This window comes from Rhinolophus sinicus, chromosome 1 (genome assembly GCF_057876585.1).
Source record: "Rhinolophus sinicus isolate RSI-liver-muscle chromosome 1, RSI-T2T, whole genome shotgun sequence".
Classification (NCBI taxonomy): Eukaryota; Metazoa; Chordata; class Mammalia; order Chiroptera; family Rhinolophidae; genus Rhinolophus; species Rhinolophus sinicus.
The window spans coordinates 12,538,958-12,563,293 of NC_142501.1; the positions used below are offsets into that span (position 1 = coordinate 12,538,958).

General features: G+C 37.1%; 1 protein-coding gene across 50 annotated transcripts in view; it reads left to right on the forward strand.

Annotated features, from left to right (window-relative positions):
- The window catches only part of RBFOX2 (RNA binding fox-1 homolog 2), a 258,130-nt gene that overhangs the window by 216,504 nt on the left and 17,290 nt on the right, over positions 1-24,336 (forward strand). For 16 of the 50 annotated variants that reach the window (XR_016020738.1, XR_016020739.1, XR_016020754.1 and 13 more), the window contains 8 exons: positions 2,641-2,694; positions 3,399-3,452; positions 11,871-11,963; positions 14,753-14,813; positions 17,826-17,879; positions 17,976-18,068; positions 19,066-19,210; positions 22,957-22,996. Coding sequence is in view for 47 of the 50 variants with exons in the window: in XM_088796779.1 (XP_088652905.1) it covers positions 2,641-2,694; positions 3,399-3,452; positions 11,871-11,963; positions 14,753-14,813; positions 17,826-17,879; positions 17,976-18,068; positions 19,066-19,210; positions 22,957-22,996 (594 nt within the window). In the remaining 3 variants the exon portion in view is untranslated. The other 34 variants (XM_074326287.2, XM_074326286.2, XM_074326295.2 and 31 more) reach the window with 8 other exon arrangements.

Genomic DNA, 24,336 nt, shown 5'->3' on the forward strand with positions numbered 1-24,336 from the left:
CTAGCACCTGTCTATTGTAGACATCAGCCTTGCACGTTCTCACGTACACAGGTGATGGTGCGACCCGGTTTGCTTGGGACGTGAGACTTTCAGTGACAAAATCAGGACAAGATAGTAATCACTACCTTTCAGAGTGTTATGAATTAAATGAAATAATATCTGTGAAAGCGGATAGTACCTGTGTTTTGTTTTTACTTCCTTGCTTATAATTCAACAGTTTCAAGACCATATCTAAAATCAGGCATAGGCGGTTAGTTTGCTACCTCGGCTGTGTTCTCGCTGTTTACTTCCTCCCAAAATCACTGTCATGAAAACAAAGTGTTGTAATAGCCAAGATTTAAGTGACTGGGAAGTGAATGACTGCTGAGAATCTTAATTTTTTTCTAGGCACATGTGTTGTTGCCTGTTTTAATTTGACCAAACTCTTAATTTGAACTAGGACTAAGAGGTAATGGGGTTTTTTAAATTTTTATTAGTATCACTGCCTAGAGCTTCGTCAGAAAAGCAAATGCCCTTCTTTATGTCTTGACTGGCCACTTCATGGTGACAAGACCCTGGAGCAAAATTCTGTCACAGCTGACTACCCAGATATGTTCGACACTGAAGGCAAGGCCAGGGTTGAGATTTAATGATTTTCGTTTGAAGTACTTGAGAGCGCTTTTACACGGAAAACGGTAGCCAGCTGGTCTCCTTCTCTAGATAAGAGACAGCAACAGAAGATAGGAAGGGAAGCATGGAGAATTTAAGTTACATTTAAGAAGAAACTTCCTAGGAGTACGAGTTATTAGGTTCTCTACTGAATTACCAGAGGTAATGTGGAATCTTAATCTTTGGAGGTCTATGAAAATGGAGTACACACTCATCTGTCCGAAGTGTGTTTTCTTTTAAGTCAGAAATAGTGTCCATTGAAGATCTGCCTTGGCCAGTTATCGGTGATTTCTTAAAATGCATGGCACCCTTCCCGGAAGGCACTAAGTGCAAAACAATAAAATTTTCCCTGCAGGGGATACCTGGTTGCCCTGTCTCCTTCTACGTGGTTAGAAGGACAGTGGCATCAATAAAGAGCAGGGATTTCAGACTCCATTTTGTTTCCATGTTATTAGCTCTATAAACTTGACGAATAGCTTTGTTCAGCCTCATTTTCCTTAATCACAATAGGAAGGCAAGCCTTACTCTGGGAAGATATTATAAGGACACACTAGAAAATGTAAAAGAAAACAAATTCTAAAACACCAAATCTTAGTTTTATAGGATAGGCATAGGAATAAAATAAAATGCCCTCCTACCTAAAATCAGACGTTTTCCTTTTTCCTTGATTTTTCTAATTTTCTGTTAAATGATGAAACTGGAATCAAGCCCACAAGTCTTACTCTAGAAAATGAGCTCTTAATACATGTTCTTTGATAAAGATAGTAATGATTCAGTCGAGTGACAAAGCATGGTTTCTGTTTCACTCTTTTCATTTTTTAGTTTTTACACATTTCTCAAAGTCCGGTTTGAAATTCAAGCTAAATAGATAGATAATTGGGTATATGAATCCAATACTCAGAGGGAAGTGTGAGCCAAAAAGATATCTGGAGATTTACTGCACATTCCTTCAATGGAGTTCATCCAAGTATTGATTAAGACAGGTAGTTTTGTCACTTTATATGCACGTCTCCTCCAAATAACTACTGTGTTTTGTGTATGCTCTTCTGGTCAGCTGTTTAGCTGCCTAACAATAGAATTATTTAGGCTTTGTGCTTTTTAGATTTGTTTGATTTTTCAAATGTTAAAATATTTAATTACAAAAGAAAGGTATTATTTAAAATATTCTTGATGATGTTCATTGCAGAAAGATAGAAGTGGCAAATATGTAGAATCATCCATAATGTCCATGAATGTTTAAGTACAATGGAAAATAACATGGAACCTATAGAAATAACACAGATATATATTGACTTGGAAAGTTATTCATAGTATATTAAGTTAATAAAATAATGTCTGGAAACATTGTTTTAACGATACATGCCTAAGGAAAAGCCAGGAAGGCTGTGTACCCGAACGTTAAAATGGTGGGATTACAGATCTTCATTTTTTTGCTTCCCCTTTTCTTTTTTGTTTATATTTTCTAATTTTACAGTGAACAGATTTACTTTCATAAATTAACAAGGGGGGAATTAAAACAGCCTTCAATAGTGTTTCTTTCTACTTAGGATTTACTTCTTAAAACTGAGACATTTGCAAAATTAGAGATGAAGTTGGGAAAATCCCTAGTATCTTGCCCATGTGAAGAAGCGTGTAATCGGGTAACTCTGCAAATCTTCTGAAAACAGCTTCCACAATCTAGAGGTGGATTATAGATGCGGGAGTGAATTGAAAAAGGAGTGAAAAAGGAGAAATTATCAGCTCAGTGATGAGGAAAACTCAGAAACTGGTATTGGGACCTACCAACAGATAGAAACATGGAAGTTATTAGGTTGGTGCAAAAGTAATTGCGTTTTTTGCAATTATTTTTAACTTTTAAACCACAATTACCTTTGCACCAACCTAATAAATAAGTAGTTAAAAAACAAAAACACTGTTCCCTTTTCAGAAGAAAGTGAAATATGTGGATAAAAAGCTGACCATAAACAAATGTTTTTATTTTTGTCTCTGCAGCAGTTTGGCAAAATCCTAGATGTAGAAATAATCTTTAATGAACGTGGCTCTAAGGTAAGCTCCATTTCAGCATTAAGTATGCTTGGTTTCTTTTTAGTTATGTTTTATTTTAAACAGTAAGTAACCAGAAAACATAAGCTGTTTTTCAAGCTTGCAGAAAGTATCCCAACTATCTGACTTGGATTGGATTATCTCTAAAAATAAGCTACCACATGGCCAAACTTTATCCTAATACTTAAACTGGGAGAGTGATGGGCTAGAAGCAAGAGAAGTTTGTTTTGCAAGATGAAAAAAGTCTGGAGATGAATGGTGGTGACGGTTGCACAACAATTTGATATTTTTAATACCACTGAACTATACACTTAAAAGTGGTTAAGTTGGTAAATTGTGTTACATATATTTTACTACAATAAAAAGAATAAACATTTTTAAATTTAAAAAAGGGAAGAAAAGAGAGAAGTTTGAGGGAAGAGTGTGGTGGTCAGGAAGAGAGGATGTAGGAGACAACAGTCCTTTATCAGACTTAAATTTGGCCCAAGCTTCTTACTTAAAGGCAGAGAGAGAGAAGACTAAAGAAAGTGAAATTCTAGGAGAATTCTAGTCTTTTAAAATCAAACTTTGAAACACCATACTTAGAACAAATTGAATATTTCAGTTATTCAGTTGACTTGCCCCCTCCTTTGAATAAATTTTGACAAGGCTTAAATACGGAGAGTAGTGACTCGGGAATTCACTATGAACTGACTTCCTCCTTTAAGTTATACCCAGATAAACAAGCTGCAGAGTGTAGAGTCACTTCGATCACAAACACAGTGAGTTGATTTTTTTTTTTTTTTTTTTTTTTGCTTAAAAATGAAGTAAATTTGCAATTTGATACATGTATTCTCTTCTAAATGTGTTCTAGCTAAGAACTGAAATTTTTAATTAAACCTTATTTTCCTTTAATAATTTTACTATTTTAAATTCCCAATCTACATGATTTAGAATTTTTATGCACTAAAGTAAGCAGCAGTGGTTTTAGGAATGAGGGAGTGGTAAAGTCTTACCATGGCGTTATGAAAGAATATTTGATGAACTGAATTTCGGAAAGTTTTATTTGAAAGTTTTCTTCCTCCTCAGCAAATTAAATACACCCTGCAGACACTATCAGCTGTGGCCAAGCTTATAAATATTTACCTTGCTGTGTTCAGCTCTACTTGCATTTTTAGGTTAGACCAGTTTTTGTATTAATTTTCATTTGGTCAGCTCTACTGAACTTTGAAAATAGCCCTTGGCTACGATTAAATCTCTAAGAATGTAATTTATTCACTTTATTTAACTTAATATGTATGTTGCTTCAATTTCTTATTCCAAATTCACCATACTTTGGGAATTAATAACAAATCTACAGAGTTGTATTTACCTGCTGCCCCCATCTGTACTAATACAAATGTATGTACTGTTTTAATGATCCTGACCACTATTACCTTCCTTTATAGAATGCATCAACACTAAAAGTGTTTAACTCTGACCGTAATAACTATTTTGTAATTATTAAAGAGGTAATTATACTTTAAGCTTCCAGTTTTCAGTTAAAACAAAAAAGATTAATATGCCTATACAGAATTTTCTCCAGCACTTACTTGGTAAGTAGTTTTAAAGTGAAATCTATTCAAGCTGTAACCAATAAAGCTATTTATGCTTGTAATTAATTTCCTCACGATGGATTTCTATTCTTTTGTTGTATAGTTTGCTTTTATTTTTTTTACCTTTTTAGATACAAGGTGGAAAAATGACAGTGGTTTATGAGAAGCATGTGTTTGTAAAATGAATGTGTGAAGGTTATTGATGACACTGTTTATCTAAAGTAGCAGTTTAAATGTTTTTGGTTTTTAAGTGTATGCATTTAAAATATCCTTAACGAGACACTAACAACCAACCAAAAGCCCAATGTAATTTCATCAGGCATTGAGGACTTGCTCCTTACCAAGAAAATAATTTGATTGAATTCTTGTGAAGCAAAGGAAATTGATCTTTCTTAAGGCTTCTTTCATTGACTTCAAGGATTTGCCTACTACCAGAAATTTTTAAATTTACCCAATCCAATTGCTTCTCCCCTGTAACTTTCGTTTTAAAACAACACAAGCCTTCCTTTTCTCTTTGGGGAATGAATCTAAAAGCATCTGCTACTTCTCTCAGCTTGATGCTGTGTCCTCACTGCCCTGTTTCTTTGGGCTGCTGAAGGATAGACAAATATTACTAATTGGTATATGTTTTTAAAACAAAGCACAGAACTTGGAATTGTCTTGGATCTGCCTTCAAGGACTGATACAAGATCTGTCTTCATCCTTGCCCTTCTTAACTGTTACCTCAAGTTCTTTGCTGGAATGGGTTCCCCTGGAACCGTTCTGAGGCTTGTTAATAAGAGATTTATTTTGGAGTCGAAACCTAGATGCCTCTTCTGGGATCCACTTAAGATAAATTAACAAATGCTTTTCTTTTTGTGAATTAAGTTTAGTTTCTTATTTCTTTTATGTTTGGGGTTGACTATAAAATTACAATGCCTTAAAAGGAACCAGAGAAAAGGAGACTTACGTGGTTCTGTTGTTTAGTTAAGAGTTATTCATAGTTAAGAGTTGTTCAGTCTTTGAACTGAATGCTTTTCAGGACAGAAATTAGCTTAATTGAAATTTTTTTTAAGCAGTAATGGAAAAACTAGTCACAAAATAATTCTGAGATAAGGAATACTTACATGTAAAACAGTATTTAACCAAATGGTTCCAAACCAAAAAGCAACTCTTTACCATGTCTTATTTTTTAATGAGCGTTTTGGCCCAAGGTTTTGCAATATACCCACTTCAAAACATAGGTGAACACTGTTATGCTTCCGTGCCCATCCCTTTCCTGCCTGCCAATATTGTATCTTTCCAGCTTGCCTGGAAGGCAGAATTTCTGTGCTCCGGGAAGTAATTGTTTCGATGTTGACATTTTTTTTCCTCCTTTGCCCTTCATATTCTGGATTTGGTTTACCTAGATTATGGGTTGAATATATATCACTTACATGTATACACATGCGTACATATATACTTAAATTATTTCATGTAATTTTTAAAAAATCTTTTTACTCCTTTATAAAAACATAAAGTCAGCTGTATCTAATTTTCCGTGATTCACTGAAACAAAGAGAGACTATTCTTTTGAAAATGTTCAATTAGGATATATGATGAAAAATGGTACCCCTTGCCAAAAAAATTAACTAATGTACTCAAACAGACTCTAGAAAATGATTATACGGATGTTTGGCTTTACTGAGTCTCCAAATTTCACCAGTCATGACCAGGATAATGTATCAGTAGAGTGGCCATCTGTTCTGGTTTAGCCAGGATAGTCCCAGTTTATATTCACTATCTTAACATACGTATTTATTAATAGTGTCCCCTTCTTTCCTTAAAGTGCCAGTTTGAACAATAAACTATATTGTCACTCTCCTTATAGATCCTTTGAGTAACAACTTTTAAAAAGTATCTTTTTAAAAACCATTATAAAAAGAAACATGGTGTATACTGAGAAGTAGAAGGAAAAAGCATACATAGTTCAATATTCCTAATATTCTCACATAGGATATTAAACAGAACTCTAAATAATGGTCACCTAGTTCAACCCCCGTATTCTTGGCCTTGCGTTCTCTGCCGGACACTTCTAATGACTAAGAACTGGTTGCTTTTCAAAGTGTATTCTATTGTTGAAATTCAGACCTTCCACCATCGTTTTCACTATCACCCAGCCCCACAACAATTTGTGATAATTATCAAGTTTATTCAAGAAAGAAATGCGCAGATTCTAACATTTCTATTTTCCATCAAGTTTTGTCAGCATACTTTTGTATAGTTGTCGCTGGAAGGGACGTATGTATTATAAACACGCAATGTGTAGAAGGTGAAGAGTTTCAGACTGTGCCAATGGTTAAGTTCACTACAGGCCTGCAACATACAGCCCAGCAACAATTATTGGTATTTCTAGCAAGTTTTTAGTTGATGTGTTCTTATTACTCCTCTCAGGTGGGTTTCTGGAATGATGGGGATCTGGGTTTGGGCTAGGCTTAAATTTAGGCTGCAATTGGGGAAGATAACACCTCTCCATTCCAGAGGTTATCTCCTGCCTATTTTCGTGGCTTTTGATTTCATGAAAAGGGGACTTACTTATTTCTTCCAAAATACAATCAAAAGACTGTCTCTGAAATTGCACTAAGTTGGCCTTTGTGATTTTCAGTAAAATTTGATAGGTAATGCTGAGGTGAAATGTTTTTCTTTATACTTAAAACTGAATTAACGGTGCATGTTTTTCCAAAGGACTTAGTTTATTTCCTTTTGTTACCATTTATGGGTTTTTAGTTTTATTTTTCTTTTATGTATTTTTTAATTTCTGTGTTCTGGCCACACCCAGGAGAACCGTCTGCTTTTGATTTCTCCCTTAAAAGTTACATGGTAAATTTTCTTTCTCATTCTTCTGAGATGGGAAAATTCAGAGATTATACAAATTAAAAAATACTTTCACAATGCTCATCCTATTGCTTGTTATTTATTGCAGTCTGAGGCCAGACTAAAAAGGTGACAGTTATTCGGCTCACATATGCCCTTGATGATAAATGGACGTCAAGGCAGGCGATAAAATTTTTGTCACACTCGGAAGAAGTTTAAACCACCATCATATATATACCTCATAAACACCCCATTCCGATTTCCAAAAGACGGCTAAGATAGCTGGTAATCACTTTTGTAAAACGGATGTGTTTAAATTATTAGCATAGAAGGGCTTTGGGAACTGAGAACTTAGGTATGCGTATAAGGCATATAGATCTGCATTGGCCAGTACAGCATCCATATCGAGCACTTGAAATGTGGCGAGTCTAAATTGAGACGGGCTTTAAGTGTAAAATACATCCCTATTTCAAGGACTTAGCACAAAAAAAGAATGTTAAACATCTCCCTAATAATGTTTTTATAATGATGCCATGTTGAAATGATAATGTGTTGTATATATTGGGTTAAATAAAATATATTATTGAAATTAAAATAACTTGTTTTTACTTTTTTAATGTGGCTAGTAGAAAATTTTTAATTATATATGTGGCTCATATTGTATTTCTGTGGGACAGTGCTGAGGTTGACAAACATGTCAACATTTTTTTAATTAAAAATAAAAGTTTACTTTTAGTTTATCTGTTCACGTTCTTTACATACCTGAAATACTCTGGGTAAGAGGTTGAGATTAAGTCTTAGTTTGACTTTGTAGTTATTCAAACTGGCTTTTATGTTTCCCTGTTTGATACATCGTATGATCATTTTAAAGCTCTTCTAAGGAATATGTGTTAAGTTTAGACATAATTTTATTAAATTTTTTTTCGAAGCAAAAGATCTGAATGACCAAACTTAATATGAATTAGATTTACAAAAGTGAAGGGACATTAAAACATAATTTCATGTAAGTATATTTTCCTATTAGTAAATTTTTAAACCTAGATAATCTGTGAATATCCTTAGCTCAATTCCTGGCACATTTTCAAAAATGCTAAATTTTGTTGGAAGAAACAGGACATTAAATTTTTTTTCAAACTTTATTTGAATTAATATTCTTGTAACCAAATTGTAAATGTGGTAGATAACTAGCAAGCATGAAGTTAAGTTGATAGAATATCATCTGTTCAAAGTTTCAAGACGAGAGAAAAGAATTTGAAAACAATACTTTAAAAATGCTGGTTATACTTCTTACCTTTCTAATCACAGACTGATTCTAAGTGTATATATTAATTTCCTGGTGCTTGTGAATGAATTAACCGCAAATTTGGTGGCTTAATACAACACAAATGTATTATCTTACAGTTCTGGAGGACAAAAGTCCAAAATGGGTCTCACTGGGCTAAAATCCAAGTGTTGCAGGACTATATTCCTGCCTGTGGATCTAAGAGATGATTGACTTCCTTGCCTTTTCCAGTTGCTGGAGGTGGCCCACATTCCTTAGCTTATAGCCCTTTCCATCTTCAAAGCCATCAATGGCCAGTCCAGTCTTTCTCAGACTGCTGCACTCTGGTTCTGACTTTTCTGTTTCCGTCTTTCAAGTATAGGCACTCTTGGGATTACATGGGCTCACCTGGATGATCCAGGATAATCTCCCTGTCTCAAGATCATTAATTTAATCACACCTGCAAAATCCCTTTTGCCCTGTAAGGTCACATGTTCACAGGTTCCGGGAATTAGGACAACTTGGGGTGGGGGCATTGTTCTGCCTATTTATCTTCAAAGGAAAGAGGAAATCCCTTGCCTCTGTTTCATGTCAGGAGATCCCAGGTATCAACACGGCCTCGTCCTCCTCTTTCTCGAGGTGAAGATGCCTGTAAAGATTGCTTTATTTTCATACCTTTGGTGTCTTGATAAGCATTGCCTTGGGAGTATAAGCACCTTTCTTTATGAAACACTTTTAAAGCATTTGAAAGTGAAATTTTGTTCCAGACTTAAAGTCATTATTGAGAAAAATATTACACAAGCAGACTTCAAGGTTAAACTTGGTCATTTGCTGACTGTAAAATGTCGCTGCTGATGATACCACCCTGCAGTTTTTTGGATATGCAATTCTTGTGTCCAGGTATTCTGTCAACACATTCCAGAAAGGAGGGTCATAGGACGCATTTGGCAATTAGATTTGAAAAAGAAAATTGGAAGGATTTTAGGACTAATGTAGTTTAACAAATAGAATACTGAACTTAGATTTCAAAGCTTAATTTCTAATTTCCTTACCATGAGCTGTAAGAAGCAGCTACCGTGTTTCCCCGAAAATAAGACCGGGTGTTATATTAATTTTTGCTCCAAAAGATGCATTAGGGCGTATTTTCAAGGGATGTCTTATTTTTTCATGTACAACAATCTACATTTATTCAAATACAGTCATGTCATCTTCTTCTGGAACATCGTCATAATGTACTAAATGCGTCCATCTGTCTGACGGTCGTAACTGGGGCTTATTTTCAGGGTAGGGCTTATTTTCAGGGAAACACGGTACGTGAAAGGAAGAAGGCCTTGTTGATGCTCTGGGCATTGTTGGTGCTTGGGTACGTAACCTCAGTTTCTTTACCTTCAAAATGAAACCAGCAGATTTATCGTTTCTATCCATGGTTGTATTTAAAAGATAAACAACTATGTATGTATGTATATAGATCGTCATAATGCTCAAATTAAAAGCCTAGTTTAGCCTCCATGTAATCTGTTATACAAGTACTAATTTATTAATTTCACCAGCTGTGACAGTCAGTTGGAATGCAGTTTATAATACTTCTAAAATGTGATATAAAAATTCATCACTATCTGTGGCCTTTCTCAAAAGGTTTAACTTTCCTACTGGAGGATTCTCCAGAATTGGAGAACTGGTTTCCTGTCTTCACAGATCTAGTGTCGATGACAAATGGTGTGATTTGTTAGTAAATTGCCCTTGTATACCTTGAGTTGTCAAAGTGGTCGCAACATATTAATACTACAATTTGTTTCTGAAAAGATGTTCCCATTGATATTTTCAACACGTTGACATTTTTAAGGGAAGCACTAACTAAAAATTACCCATAATATTCCAAGCAACATGCGTTTAAAATTTTCTGTCAGCTTAACATTGCGCTTTCTAGAGTATTTGTGGTGACATCCAAATTGACATAGACATAATCCATTGGAATCCTCCATGGATCGCCACCCAGCCATATAATCATTAGCATGGAGTAATCAAATCCTTCAAAATGATGCAGTTGCTTTTCTAAAATCTTACTGCCCAATGCACACTCCACCGTCTCAGTTAAGAACATGGTTTGCCTATGGAGGACTACCCGTGGTATTAAGCTGTAAAGCAGAACTTCAGTAAAAATAAAGGGTTCCACTTCTCCTACAATGGAATGTTCAAAGAACACTGAAGGGACTGTGACGCTGTTGAGAAATGAGGACTTACCCAGAAAATCCTAAGAATTTTTTATTCCACAGATGTAAATAGCTTGAGAGAATTTTATAGTTGCAAAGTGGAAAGATAAGGAAAAAGTACCTAGAATGTAACTGATATAATTCTTCATGCAATAACCATATAAGAATATAGTAAATCCTACTGATGTTGAAATTAACAGTATGATTATGACCCAGACAGTATTTTCAGATATGTGAACAATAAAGTAGGGTAACTCCCTGGTCCACTTCATGAATTAAAGCTACGTGGGTTGGGTTGGGTTGGGTTGGGTTGGGTTGGGTTGGGTTGGGTTGGGTTGGGTTTGGTTTTGGTTTTGCAGTATCAACAAGGCACACATAAATTAATCCTAACTCAGGGTAGCAGTGGTATTGTTGTTTTACGGTATTCTCTTCCTGTTGAATAGTATGCAACTGATGTCACTAACGTAGATCTCATTCCAATTGCCTTTGACTATTCCTTTTTTTTCTATATACGGAAAGTTACCAATACATTTAGTAGCAGATGTAGGCTTCGACAAATGTGTAACTTCAGCAAATTTGGATAAGCAATTATCTGAAATTCAGCTAAACATATTTTTACTCTATGTGCCAGTCTGGTCGTTTAAAATCGGCACTGAAGAAATGTCGTAATTGATCACTGCTTGGTGGTAGTTTCACTTGCTTAGATGAACATGAGTACTTTTCTTTACCACACCCATTGTATACATCAAGATTATGTCTTAAATAATCCTGTTTCCCAAGGAATTAATGGTAATATAAGCAAGAGACAAAGTGGGGCTAAAATGATAAGACTTCCTAAAAATCTCATTGTACAATGATGGTACCTAAATGCCAGGTTTCCTGTAGAAACTACTAGGCACCAATCAATTTAATTAAAGGGACACATATATTAACAGCATGAATTGAGAAAGGTAGGACATTTTTAAAAAACACTCAGATTCTTGGTTGAATAAATAATTTGGCCCGAGTAACTCCATACCTTAATTTTGGTCTGGCCTCACGTGCTTTATGTTTTATTTTATTATTGTTATTGTTGTTAATTACATTAGTATCATTACAACTACTACAGTTCTTTATTCTTTTATTGGGTTTAATTTCCTTTTACAAAATATGCATGGACCAAAAATGTGACTTTGGGAGCGTATTGCTGAGTTGTTGCTGATGTCAGTTTCATACTGTGATATTTTTTTCTCTATTTACCAAGGGATCAGTATTTCAATATAACGATGTGCATGTTTTCCCCCCTTCTCCCGCTGCATGCAGGGATTCGGGTTCGTAACTTTCGAGAATAGTGCTGATGCAGACAGGGCCAGGGAGAAATTACACGGCACCGTGGTAGAGGGCCGTAAAATCGAGGTGCATGTCTTCAATAATTCAATTTCTGGTTTATATTCTTCTTTCTCTTTTTGTGTATTGCCTCACTTATTTCACATTTGGAACCCTGTCTTGTTTGTGTGTGTGCACACATGTATGTGTGTTTGTGTCTCTGTCCTTCACTTTCTTGCACTAAAACGTATAAAAAGTAACACTTCTGTCCTCCTCCCTCACCTTTTTTTGTTGTTTGGGGGTTTTAATTTTAATTTACTTGTGTGTATGTGTATTTTTCATTTACTTTTTTCCTCCAAAATGTTCATCCTTCCGCTCTCTTGATTTTTTTCCTTTGCTTCAGTTTGCGAGACTCCAAATTCCTGTGATCAGGCCAAAATAAAACTAACTTTTAAAATGTCTGTAACTATCCAATTTATAACTTTGTGTCCTGTAATAAATCCAGGGGCCAGCCAGTGTCCTCTCTTGGGAGGCCAGTTCGCCTCCACATGCATGGGATAAGCAGAGAACAGAAGATGGTAGGGGTGGTGGGAAGGGAGGGAGGAATCCAAAATTCATGTTGTTTTCAAATATATTTAATATCAAGAATTTCAGCAGTTGGTGGATAAAATCCTCAAACAGGGCTTGATGGCTGCCTGGTGAATGTCCTGTTGTGACTGAGCCAGCCACCTGGTGGCCACCAGCCCTCTAGAAAGCAACGAAGGCTAACTGGCTCCTTGCCCCGCCCCAATTTTTAAAAGTATGAAATATCAAAGCCACCGTTTTGAGTAAGATGTCTGCATATTTTGCTTTTTTTTTCCCCTCCCTTTCCAATGGTTTAGCATTTAGGGCCCTTCATTGACTCACTCTTTCCATGGTAACTATACACAATGCTGGCGATGGTGCCCGTTGGCGGTAAGTGAAACCAAAGCACTAGAGAAGAAGCTTTATAAAATGTAATGACCGAACAATTAAATAAGAAAGAAAAAGTCCATCTGCCATCTCACATTAACACTACAAAATGTGACTTGACTTGTCGCTCCTCCTCCCTTCCCTTCCCCCTTTTATTTTCAATGCTGTTGGGTAATGCCGCCTGGACTTGGATGTACATTGTTTTGTGGCAGTCTGAGCTGTCTGATCCTGACGTCATGGTGATTTTCCCCCTGCACATCTTACTCAGAGTTACTGAACTCCAGTTTGGCTGGTTTTATTAATGCACTTCCTGCCCCTATTCCCTTTCCTACTTTTCCTCTTTCCCATACTGTTCAGAGCTATGACTGTTCTTTCTTTGTCCTTGATGGCTCTGCTTCCTGCCGGTGACACCCTTCCTGACCTTCTCTTGTCTTTCCCCTGCCCTTTTGTTCTCTTTACCCAAGTTCTGTACCTGTCCTGTACCCTATTCCTTTCCCACCCTTTCTCTCTGTTCCATGCAGCTATTGGTCTCTTTGCTGACTGGTGGTTTCTGATTGGTTCTGGCCCTTTTTCTTTTAAGTGCTTGGGTGCGTTCTGCTCTCGCAGCTGGTGTAAGCTCTTGCCCCATTCTAATCCTGTCTGTCAGAGCCTCGCTCTTCACTCTCTCCCTTCTTTCCGAAATTGATTGGTTTTTTTTTTCTTTCTTTTGTTTGTGTGTGTGTGTTTTTAACTGCATGCCCTCAGTCTCATCATTGTTGTATCCCATTCTTTCTTTTTAAATGTGAAATGTTTGTATTATTTGGTGGGTCAGACTAGAGTAAATGCAGTTTCAAGCTCTTTTCCTCACATAGAAATATTATCACTATATAAATCCTAAAAGACATTGAGACACTTTTTAGTTCCAATTTTACCTAAAATTGGCCTTTTCATAACATAAATTTATCACTATACAAATTTATAATAATGTAAATGTCCAAAGACAAATTAAGACATACTTGTACTTTGTATGTTTATAATTTTTTTAAAAAGACTGGCCTGTTTTATGATCTGACAACACTATATAATCAAGTTGTATTGTGAGGCTTGATCGTTGTTGGCAAGAGTTTTGAGGCTGGTTCTGACACTGGGCCTCAGGATCCTGACTTCTAAGGAGTATCCTAAGCTCCATTTGTCTTTCCTCCATCAGCACCACCTTTGTAACTCCCACTTACTCTAGCCCTGAGAATGCTTTCAATTACGCCGTTCTGTAACGAGGATACCATAACACAAAAGAAACATTAATGCCGGTGTGTTTTTTCAGTTCCTTTAATTGCCTAAAGACCTTCTGAAAACTTTATTCATAAATGGTAAGACCACAGAGTCTAGAAAATTCATGGTTCTGAAGACTGTCAACATGAGAATCAAGTTCCTATATTGACTAACTTCAAACAGTAAAACCTTATACAAACATCAAAAATGCTGAACGTTCAAATAGGTGAAATCACAAATTCATTTTCTTACCTTCTTGTAAATCTATTTCTTGGCCCATGTGGGAAGCCTCTGTTTTATTAATGAACTTAAGAGTTCATGTGCAAACAGAATTGTTTCCAATTTATTTTTTCCCCCATATTTTCTTTAATGCAGACACTTCTCTGTTTAAGAGATATCCAAAGAACTTGCAAATGTATTTTTTCTTTGGAATACATTGGGTGGTAAAGTAGCCCCAGTTTCCCATTTGGAGACTAAGAAACTGCATTTTACTCTTGTTAGCCTCATTTAATAAACACTTCAATTAAAATACTATATATTAATATTTTATATTGTATTAATTATTTAAAGCAATGCTCTCAGAAATTTACATTTTAAACTGAGTGCTATGTTATTGGATGAGCAACCTCCATGTTCCTTAATGTGGTCTACTCCTCCCTGCCCCTTCTTTCTGTTTTTAGGTGAATAATGCTACAGCACGTGTAATGACCAATAAGAAGATGGTCACACCATATGCAAATGGTAAGAGATTACAAATCATCTTCAGAATGTTATTTATCCTTGAATAAATACATGAGCTTTTCATAAACATCAAAGACTATCTCTTGATTTTAGTCTTAAGACAGTATTTTCTTTACCTAAGGATTGTATTTTATTTTTAGAAATTAACTTTTTTCTTAGAATTAAGCTAAGTTTTTTTAGTTATTAAGGTGTTACGGTCTCAGTAGAGGTCATGTGATACACAGTGTGAACATGTCATTTGAGGTTTCCTGTTAACTCTAGTTAGATCCCAATAGAGTAACTCTTTTTCAGTTGCCGTAGTTCTTTGTAATAATATTAGGTTTGTCCATAGTAGCCCTGGATACCCACCACCTCTCACTTTTACTACTGATTCCTACTCATTTGAGCATGAGCGGAATAATCCTTGACCCCTTCTCTCCTTTTTTCTAGAGGTAACAGCCATGCGTGTGTGTGTGTTTCTTTTCTATTCTCTAGCCTGTGACTACATGATTTATAGTGAGTTTTATAAATGTTTTTCATTGAGAAGGAAATTTTCTGTGACTAAACAAACAAAAACAACTTTTGCATCAGTTGTCAAATTTAACCTAGACTCCTGTTCTCTAATGAGATAGGATATGATTTTGATCTGTAGTGCAACAGTTGCTTTGCAAATTGTGTTCTATAGGGCCATGTTGGGGGGGAAAGAGGACACTGAGTGGGTTGGGTCCTGAGGGCGCCCCATTCTACTTTGGTCTGAGCAACTCCTCATTCTCTGTTGTGTATTTTAGAGTTCTGCATAAGATTTATCTTGAATAAAAGGGAGGATGTCTCCCTTTTTATTGCTTGGTAAAAGTTTGACCTACTGCTAGCGTAGCGTCTGTGCTGGCAGAAGTATATTAGTATTGTGTCCCACAAAGTCTTCAATAAATATATTTAACCCAGCGTTTCAAACAGATGATATAAATCAGCATCATTTTTATTTTCCCTGCTCGTTTTATCAGTGGTATATCATGTGATACCATCACTTCCCACTTTACCTCTTGTTTTCTTCTTTTCACTATCACAAAAACAGAAGTGTCTGCAATTTTGATAAAAACCCAATATAAACAAAAAAAGGAGGGAGAGGAAAGCACGTCAGATTTCCTTTAGATCCAGGGGGAATGGTGTGGCGGAAAGCGCCTCTGACTGCGATTCAGAAGACAGGAACTCTACTTCCAGTTTTGACTCTTCATTTTTCCTCTGTGACAGTGGGCTAATGTCCTAACCTATCTGTTTTCAGCTCTATGAATTGGCAGCCACAGAAGTTTAGCACAAGTGGGCTCTTTAGAAGTCATCAAAAGCCAGTCCTCTTAGCTTATTATTATTTAGGAAAGGAAGCCCCGAGAGGTGTCGTACTTACTCATTGTCCCAGAGGTAGTACCTGTCTTACCAGTCTCTTTGGGTTTTGTGAAAATCAAAATGACATAAACACCTCTGAAAATACATTGTCAATTGTACAAAACTAAACATATACAGCATACCATAGTATAAATACATCATTATTATAACGTGCATCCATTGTATGCGTTTGTAGGGACTGCCTAAGTAATAGTCCCATTAGTGGGAAAGAAAAGGTTATTGTTGAATATGATTCTAAAACAATATTCAAATCTCATGGAGCCAAAGCTGCATCTGCAGTGTTAAAGGTTCTAGAAATACCCTTCTGGTGAATTCTCAGGCAGTGTTTTAGTTTCTCTTGGTTGGAGTCACTTGATTTGTCTGACATTGTAGAACATTTGTGCTCTTACAACTCCAGTAGGATTTAAACCCAGATTTTGTCCAATTTTTCTGTAGAATAGTGATGAGGCAGAGCTGCGAGCACGTAAAATAATGAATGGGGATTGGATTGATTCATAATGAATGGGTTTTCTCGTGCATAATGTCTTTGCTTATAGCCATTTAAATGTGGTGATTGACCTTTTCTTCTGTCCATTCATATATCACAGAGCAGCTGTGGCACACTTAGGCCCTTAAGCTAATACAAATGAAGTGAACTGTTCTTGAGAAAAATAATAGGGCACGGTTGCTTATTTATGTATAAAATTCAATAAATATTTCTTAATGTTACTGTATGTAATTCTACTCTTCAATGGTCAGCTGACAGGAGGACAGTTTTCTTTTTCTAACACGTCATAATTCTACAAAGATAAAAACGGGAATGAAGAAATACAGTTGACAGCAAACATAATGTTTGGGAATACTTAAAATTTATAAGTATTAAGCTAAGTGTTTAAGTTAATGTTCGACAGCAGTCTACTATCCTTTAGCTAAAAAGTCTGATTAACTTAACTGTGTTCATTACAAATTAAAATCTCAGAAGACGTGCACTGAAGTTGGGAATGTATCTGGAATTTTGTTATTGCGTGTCTCTTCCTTGCTGACTTGGTTAACTCCAGAGAAATCCCAATGCTAAATCCCAGTGAAAGGAGATCTCAGTTTATCCAGGATGCCATCAACATGGTATAATTGAACATGAAGTTCAGAGATCCAGGTCAAATTTGAATTCACTCAAAGGATACCTTTATTAAAATAACTGCAGTAGTTAAGTAGTGTTAAGATGATATATAAGAAAGTGCATCACAGTGTGATGTAGAATGATACACACTGTTCTGCCTCTTTTCCTAAACAGAGAGCAGGTCAGTAGGCAGTTCTGTGCACGGCACTGTACCACACCCCAGGATTTATTTGTATTTCTTTTTCCTTCTCTCACTCCCTTTCCATCTTCCTACCTCCCAATTTGTTTTCTCTGCCCCCTTTCCCGCCTCCCCACCCCGTAGCCCCTCATTGTCCGTTTACTTGGCTAGACCTGCTTAAAGACCATCAGGTCTGGGGACGTCACTGTCAAGGTTAGAATGCCCCAGCTGGCATTCTACAGAAAAGTTGGTACGAGACAAAAATCAACCCAGCGATGTCTGAAGCCAGCTGGCACATCGCTCCTTTCCCCTGTGTTCCTCATGCCGTCTTCAGTGCTCACTGTCCTCTCTTCCATTTCAGGTTGGAAATTAAGCCCAGTAGTTGGAGCTGTATATGGCCCCGAGTTATATGCAGGTAGTATTTAAGTTAATTTTTCCATGTGTGCTATTTTCAATTTGCTATTCCTTTGTAACCGTTTTACATTTTTTAATTTTTTTTTAATGCAATCAGCATCCAGCTTCCAAGCAGACGTGTCCCTAGGCAACGAAGCGGCAGTGCCCCTGTCGGGAAGAGGGGGCATTAACACGTACATTCCTTTAATCAGTAAGTAGCCTCTGTCAGCCTGGCATGGACGTGGCTGTCATGCGTCAGCAGCGACGTGCCAGCCGTCCTTTTTCCCTGAGTGTAATCCGTAGCTGAAAAGGAGGCGATGCCCTGGCCTGCTTAGCCTGTTCTAGAATCTCTTGGACCAAATGTGAAGATTGTCACAAAGCATAAATAGTTGGAAAAGGCAGTGGTGGGGTGAGGGCATGTAAAGAACATTTTAGTCTGTACTTGATCATAAAGAAAACAAAAGAAGCATTTGTGAAATCTGTTACACATGTCCTCAGCAAGTCAGTTTTGGGCCTCAGGTAGAGTGTCACTGAAAAGAGCCTCCAGGATTGTTGGTTCTTCTCAGCTCTGTTGATATCGCTAGTCATTTTGACCTGAGCCATGTTGCATCAGCAAGAGGTATGATCCAGTTCAATGGACCCTTAAACAGTATCTGCCTCTTTATAGGACACAAGGCCACAGAGGAGAGATAGTTTCCTTCTCACCTTACATTTCTGGATTAAAACATTTTAGATGAAGGAAAGAAGTTGACTAATGAGATGAAATGTCTAAAGACTATTGTGTGCCTTGGCATTTGGCACTGTGCAAAAACATAAGTGGATATGCTTATGAAGAATAATGATTATATGCACATAACCATGTCTGGAAACAAGATTAATCATTGGCCAGTCAACGAGTTTTTATCAGTCTCTTTAAACTGCCCACAGAAATTAGAAGTTTCGTCTCTTATTACGGCAGTAGTTCTCGGAGCTTCTTGACTTGCTTCCCACCAGCTTACATTGTAATGCCAAAATTGGATGGGGCAGAGGAAACAGTCAAGATTTATGATGAAGGAGGCATGGCACCATTAGCTTTTGCATATTGGGTCTCTCTTTGCATTTGTTTTTCAGAAAAGCTGTGGTACATACCTTTTACTCAATTAGTTCAAAGCAAGTTGTGATTGTACACCTGCTGTTGAATGCAAGTTGACATTTGTGTTATATTTTGGGTCTCCCTTTAGTTCCTGGCTTCCCTTACCCAACTGCAGCCACCACGGCGGCCGCTTTCAGAGGAGCCCATCTGAGGGGCAGAGGGCGGACGGTATATGGTGCAGTCCGAGCGGTACCTCCAACAGCCATTCCCGCCTATCCAGGGTAAGCATTAGATTCCAAAATAAGCAACTGGACAAGAAAGGACTATGGCCCTCGTACAACTTCTGGGACATTGCCGTGCCACATAGTAGAGATTCTATGAATATTTGCAAATTAATGGATTAGATGGCAAGAACCAAAATATACCATCATCAGAATGTAACAAATATCAATTCATTATATAAATCTTCATTTTGGCCACCTTAAGCCCTCTTGGTAGTGGCTTGAGACAGTAGCCAGAACGTCTTGTGTTTACTAGCAGTGTGTTGGCATGGAGTTCACTCAGCATCGCACGAATGTGGATTAACACTACTGCAGAGAGCCAAAAGAGGAGCTCAAGCTTGTAGTTCCAAACTGCGTCTGCTGTGTTCACCCCCCATCACCACCCTGGGTTGGGGCTGAGGCTACCACATCTGCCCTCCCTTTCAGTTGCACTGCCTGGGTGGTGAGCAGCAGAACTAGTTACCCACAATGGATTTGCTTTCTTTGTAGGAAACGGATTAAAAGAGGTTAATTCAAAGATGAACCAAGTCCAATTGAATCAAGGGAGAAAGGGAGAAGTAGGAAGAATTAAACTACAGTTGGCTTCTGAGTGATGGTAAAACCATGAATGGAGCTGAGCGTCCCTCACCCTTTGATTTTTGTATGGAGGGTGTCTCCTGCAGTGGACTGATTCCATAGCAACAAATAAATCCTTTGTTACTGAATGGGGGAGAAGGAATGAAGATGGCAGGTGTTGTTTTTAGTTGTTTCTCAGTGTCAGCCTAAAATGTATATTTTATAGTGGACTTTTTCATAAGTTAGTTGTATCAAGGACTTGCCTTCTCCAAAGATGTGACATTTGTGTTCTTCATCTTTTCTCTGCCTATGACAGGGTTTTTGTTTTGTTTTTTCCTTATTCTTATTGAGGAATAAACTTAGGGGCAGAGGAGCCTGTTCATTCTTACTTAGTTAAAATACAAAAGGAAAGAGCCTCCTTTGGGTCCTTTTCTGACAGTGAACTTGGCTTTGAGGTGTGCTGAGTCAGCATTCAGTCATAGACCAAATGGACCTGCCATCAGAGGTCCTCCATGGCACAATCCTGTGCTGTAATTCTAAAGCATTTTTATTAGGCAGATAAGTGTGCATGTTGAAATAGGCAAGTTCCAAAAGCCACTGGAAGGGAACTACTTTAGAAATAAACTTTTGTTTGCAAGTTATAGATGATTAAATCCCATGCATTCCATCATCTCCATCTTCTGCCATTACTTACTTTTAATTTGATCCTTTTTTCTCTCAACTTGCCTTTGACCTTCAACCTCTGACATCTCTTTTTAAAGAAGTAAAGATAAAAATGCAGTATTGATTCATCAAGAAATAATTCAAGTAAAACATAAAAACTTACCTTTGGGAAGTTCTACACACTAGGAAAATTGTTCACGAAGCGTCTTCCATTTCAACCCAAGAGAGTTTACTGGCATGTTTGCAAAGAAGTACTGCTCACCAGAAACATGGGACTTATTTATTTTGTAATATTTCTGAGTTACTTTATAAAGTGGTTGAATTCGTTCCTGTTCAATGTAGGTCATTTCAGTATTTTGGCCACACTTGAGTCAGGTATATATTTGCTCAAAGATATTTTATCTTTCTGTCTAATCACATCAATTACCGTGCATTACATTGAACACTAGTTTCCCATGTTTTCTTTTTTATTAACTAAACCACCTGTTTACATGGAAGATGGCAAGGAATAAGTCCAGTATTTTATGGGGAATGGCCTAAAATTGCTTCTCAGCTTAGTAAACTAATTTCATCATTAATCATTGTGTTCTAGCCTCCTTGTGGCATTTGATGCAGGAAATAGTGGAATTCTGCTAGAATTTAGCTGAATATTCCCAATGAGTGATGCAGCTTAGTGTAAAATGTATTCATATTTTTAATGCCACCACTCTTCTCTGTGGGAGAAATGGTTTTTAACAGTCACTGTATCCCCTCTCTGAAATTGTTGAAGGTTAACTAATCACCACTTGGCATCAGTGCTTCACATTTTATTAGCCTTCTCATTACGAACAAGTCTCTTTTATACAAAAATGCAGTTGAGAGGCAGATTACTCTCCAATATCATTCTTTAACTGCAATTGGAGACTATGAAAATGGCTAGAACGTAGCTAAGTAGACCTCATTGATGGGTGTAATTTGCCTGTTGTGTAATCCAAAGGCACAGCATGTTCGGGGCATTGCAAAGTGTGACCATATTGCCCTGTGAACACCACAAAATGTCACTGGGAGTAGAACTCAGAAACTTTCCCACTACCTATAGGAAATAAATGATTGCATATTCAAGTTAAAAATACGATTTGATGACCTCACTTGCTAGCTAATTGTTTATTGTAACAGAGAAGGTAGTGGTGAAAATGTCCAGCTTGTTTAGTTGAATAAACAATAAGCGGATCTTCTAATTTAAAACAGCCAAATCTTGATTTAACAAATATGCAGAAGAAAATCTTATCTTTTATCTCTATCCCTATTCTGTCTGTTGGTCCCAAAGTAATATTTTGGGGAAATTATTTGCACAAAATACCTCAAACGTTTTTGAAATCTATATTTTAGTTGTAAAACTTTAGTGTTGCTCAGGATTAAAACAAAAAGTCATGTATTTTATTTGTTGGATACAAATTAATTTTCTAAACAGGAAAATAAACCCTTCTATTCCTAATCAGCTACCTTCTCAGTTTTATTCTTTTAAATAAAACACGTCATGCCTAGAACTTCAGTTAACAATAGTATTTTTCAGAATTCAATGAATATTCTTATAGTCAAAAGAGAACCCTTAAAATCTTCCAGTTACTCCTCCCACTCTGGATTATATTGTTACTATCTGGGATCCCCACTGCACCTTTCAATTCTTGAACCTTGGACCAATCACCTTAACCTTTAGCTCATTATCTCTGCTTGTGAAAGCAATGCATTGTGGGTATTTTTGGTTGTGTTTTTTTTTTTTAATTACATTCTGTGTTTACTTTGGTCAGAATTGATTGACTTGTTTTTCTAAGGTGTTGCATTGGTTCTTAAAATGCTGAATAATAATACTTTGCATGCTTGTGTGATCAGCCAAATCTTATCGCATGTCTAATGTGCAGGGTAAAAAGCAGGTGATGTATGGATATTGAGGAAAATTTACACATTACTATTGAAACTAAAAGAAAATAGTAAACATCATTTTGAAACATATTTTGCATAGGTCCCACCCTAATGGAATTCTTTGGGTTTGTTTTTTTCATGTTAAACCCTTCTCTACATGCCAGCCCTTTCTGCCACTCCCCTACCCCCACCCCCACCCTTCCACACACACACAGACACACATACCTTTTGAAGCTCTTTAAAGAAAACCTTCCTCGTAGGTCAAGCTTCTTTATAAAAATACTCCAGATATGAAAAGGTGATGTATCCAACCCAACAGATTTTCGATAGCTACATTAGGCCCTCTGGGGGTGCTCTTTATTGTTTGCATCTTACTTTGATTACCAGCCATCCAGGTGGTTCATTCCAGGTCTGCACGCCTTCCCCTCTGCGCATGTCCTGGAGCTGTGTAACGTGCGTGTGCACCTTCACATTTTCCTGGCTGACTTGCTGTGGCCCCAAGCCCAGGTTATGTATTCATACATCACCTGCCTGTGTAGAACGCATGTGCATGCTGCCGTCCTCAATAACCGGAATGTGTTTCTGTTCTTTTGTTTTTTTGTTTTTGTTTTTGTGTGGATTTTCTGCAGTGTGGTTTACCAGGACGGATTTTACGGTGCTGACCTCTATGTAAGTACACACACTGGGGCCTTCTCGACCCCATCCCCTGACAAGCCAGCCTTTTTTTTTCTGTTTCTTTGGTTTGGTTTGGTTTTTTTAAAATATAATTTATTTAATTTTTGTTTTCTTTTTCCATGTGGATATATATATTTATATATTTAAGAATGCAAGCATGCTTCTCTGCCACTGCGCTTACCCCTGGGTGCAAAAACTAAGCCTTTGGGTTTCCGGGTCGTTGCTAGAGTCAGTCTACTGGACATATTCTTTTCCCTTCCCTATACCTACAGATGTTCTGTGGATCACTACGGTATCTGCAAGACGAGCAGCAGGTCTACAGTCTTTTATTACTGTCGTATCATGTGCACACATACAGGACAGGCTAGCTGAGCCCTAAGCCAACTCTTTCCCTTTTCTGCTTTTCTTTTCATTTCACATCCCTCTTTAGATCATTAGAGCCTCGATTTATACAGATGGTAGTAGGCTTTTGGAATTGTGTGTTTTCCTGTTTGACATACTTGGAGAGAGTACCATCTTGTGAAAGTGAAATAAGGAACTGATGCCAGTGAAAAGTGGGTAGTAATGAGAGGAAACCAAACATCCAGTTGCTTAAGGCCTTTCTTTATCAAAAGGGCCACAACCGGTGGGTCTCTTTTCTTAAAGAGACATCTAGAGATAAATGAGTAGCAGAATTAGCAACCTAGACCCTTCTTATAGACACTGGCCTGGCATACAAGATTTGTTGATTTCCACCAGCCATGTTAACACGTAATCTATTACCAAAACTGTCTAGCTGTAGCTCAAGTCATGTGATTGGTTTGTCACGTGCTATTTAAAATATGGACAAAGTGATCTAACTGACAGTCACAATTTTTGAGTTTTGAAATCTTTTATTGGGACCTCTCCAAATGATCTTTTCTGAATGCAGGCTTGGTCTAACCACCAAATCACTAAGAAACAATTCTGTAAGAAAAGCTTGTCGGCTTGAAATTATCCCTTGGGCCTAGGTTACGATTGTCCAGAAATGCTTTCTCCACCCTTACCTCCCCAAATCAATAAGGGTACCATTTTAGTGAACTATCTTCACAGTCTGCCAGAGATTCTCTGGCAATCTAAAAATGTTAATGCATTTTCAGAATACACTCTGTGTATTGCAGGAAGTAGAGATAGGATAAAATGATCCTCCCAGGTACTGCAGGTGACTATACACACCTGTTCTGTGTACAGAAGACCTTCAAAGTATGCTCTAATTTGACAGATGCTTTAGGGAAACTTAGCCATAATTTGGTCCCAGCCCTCTCGCTTCATAGATAGTTTCTTAGAGAAATTGTTACTTACCCTGGATTACATAA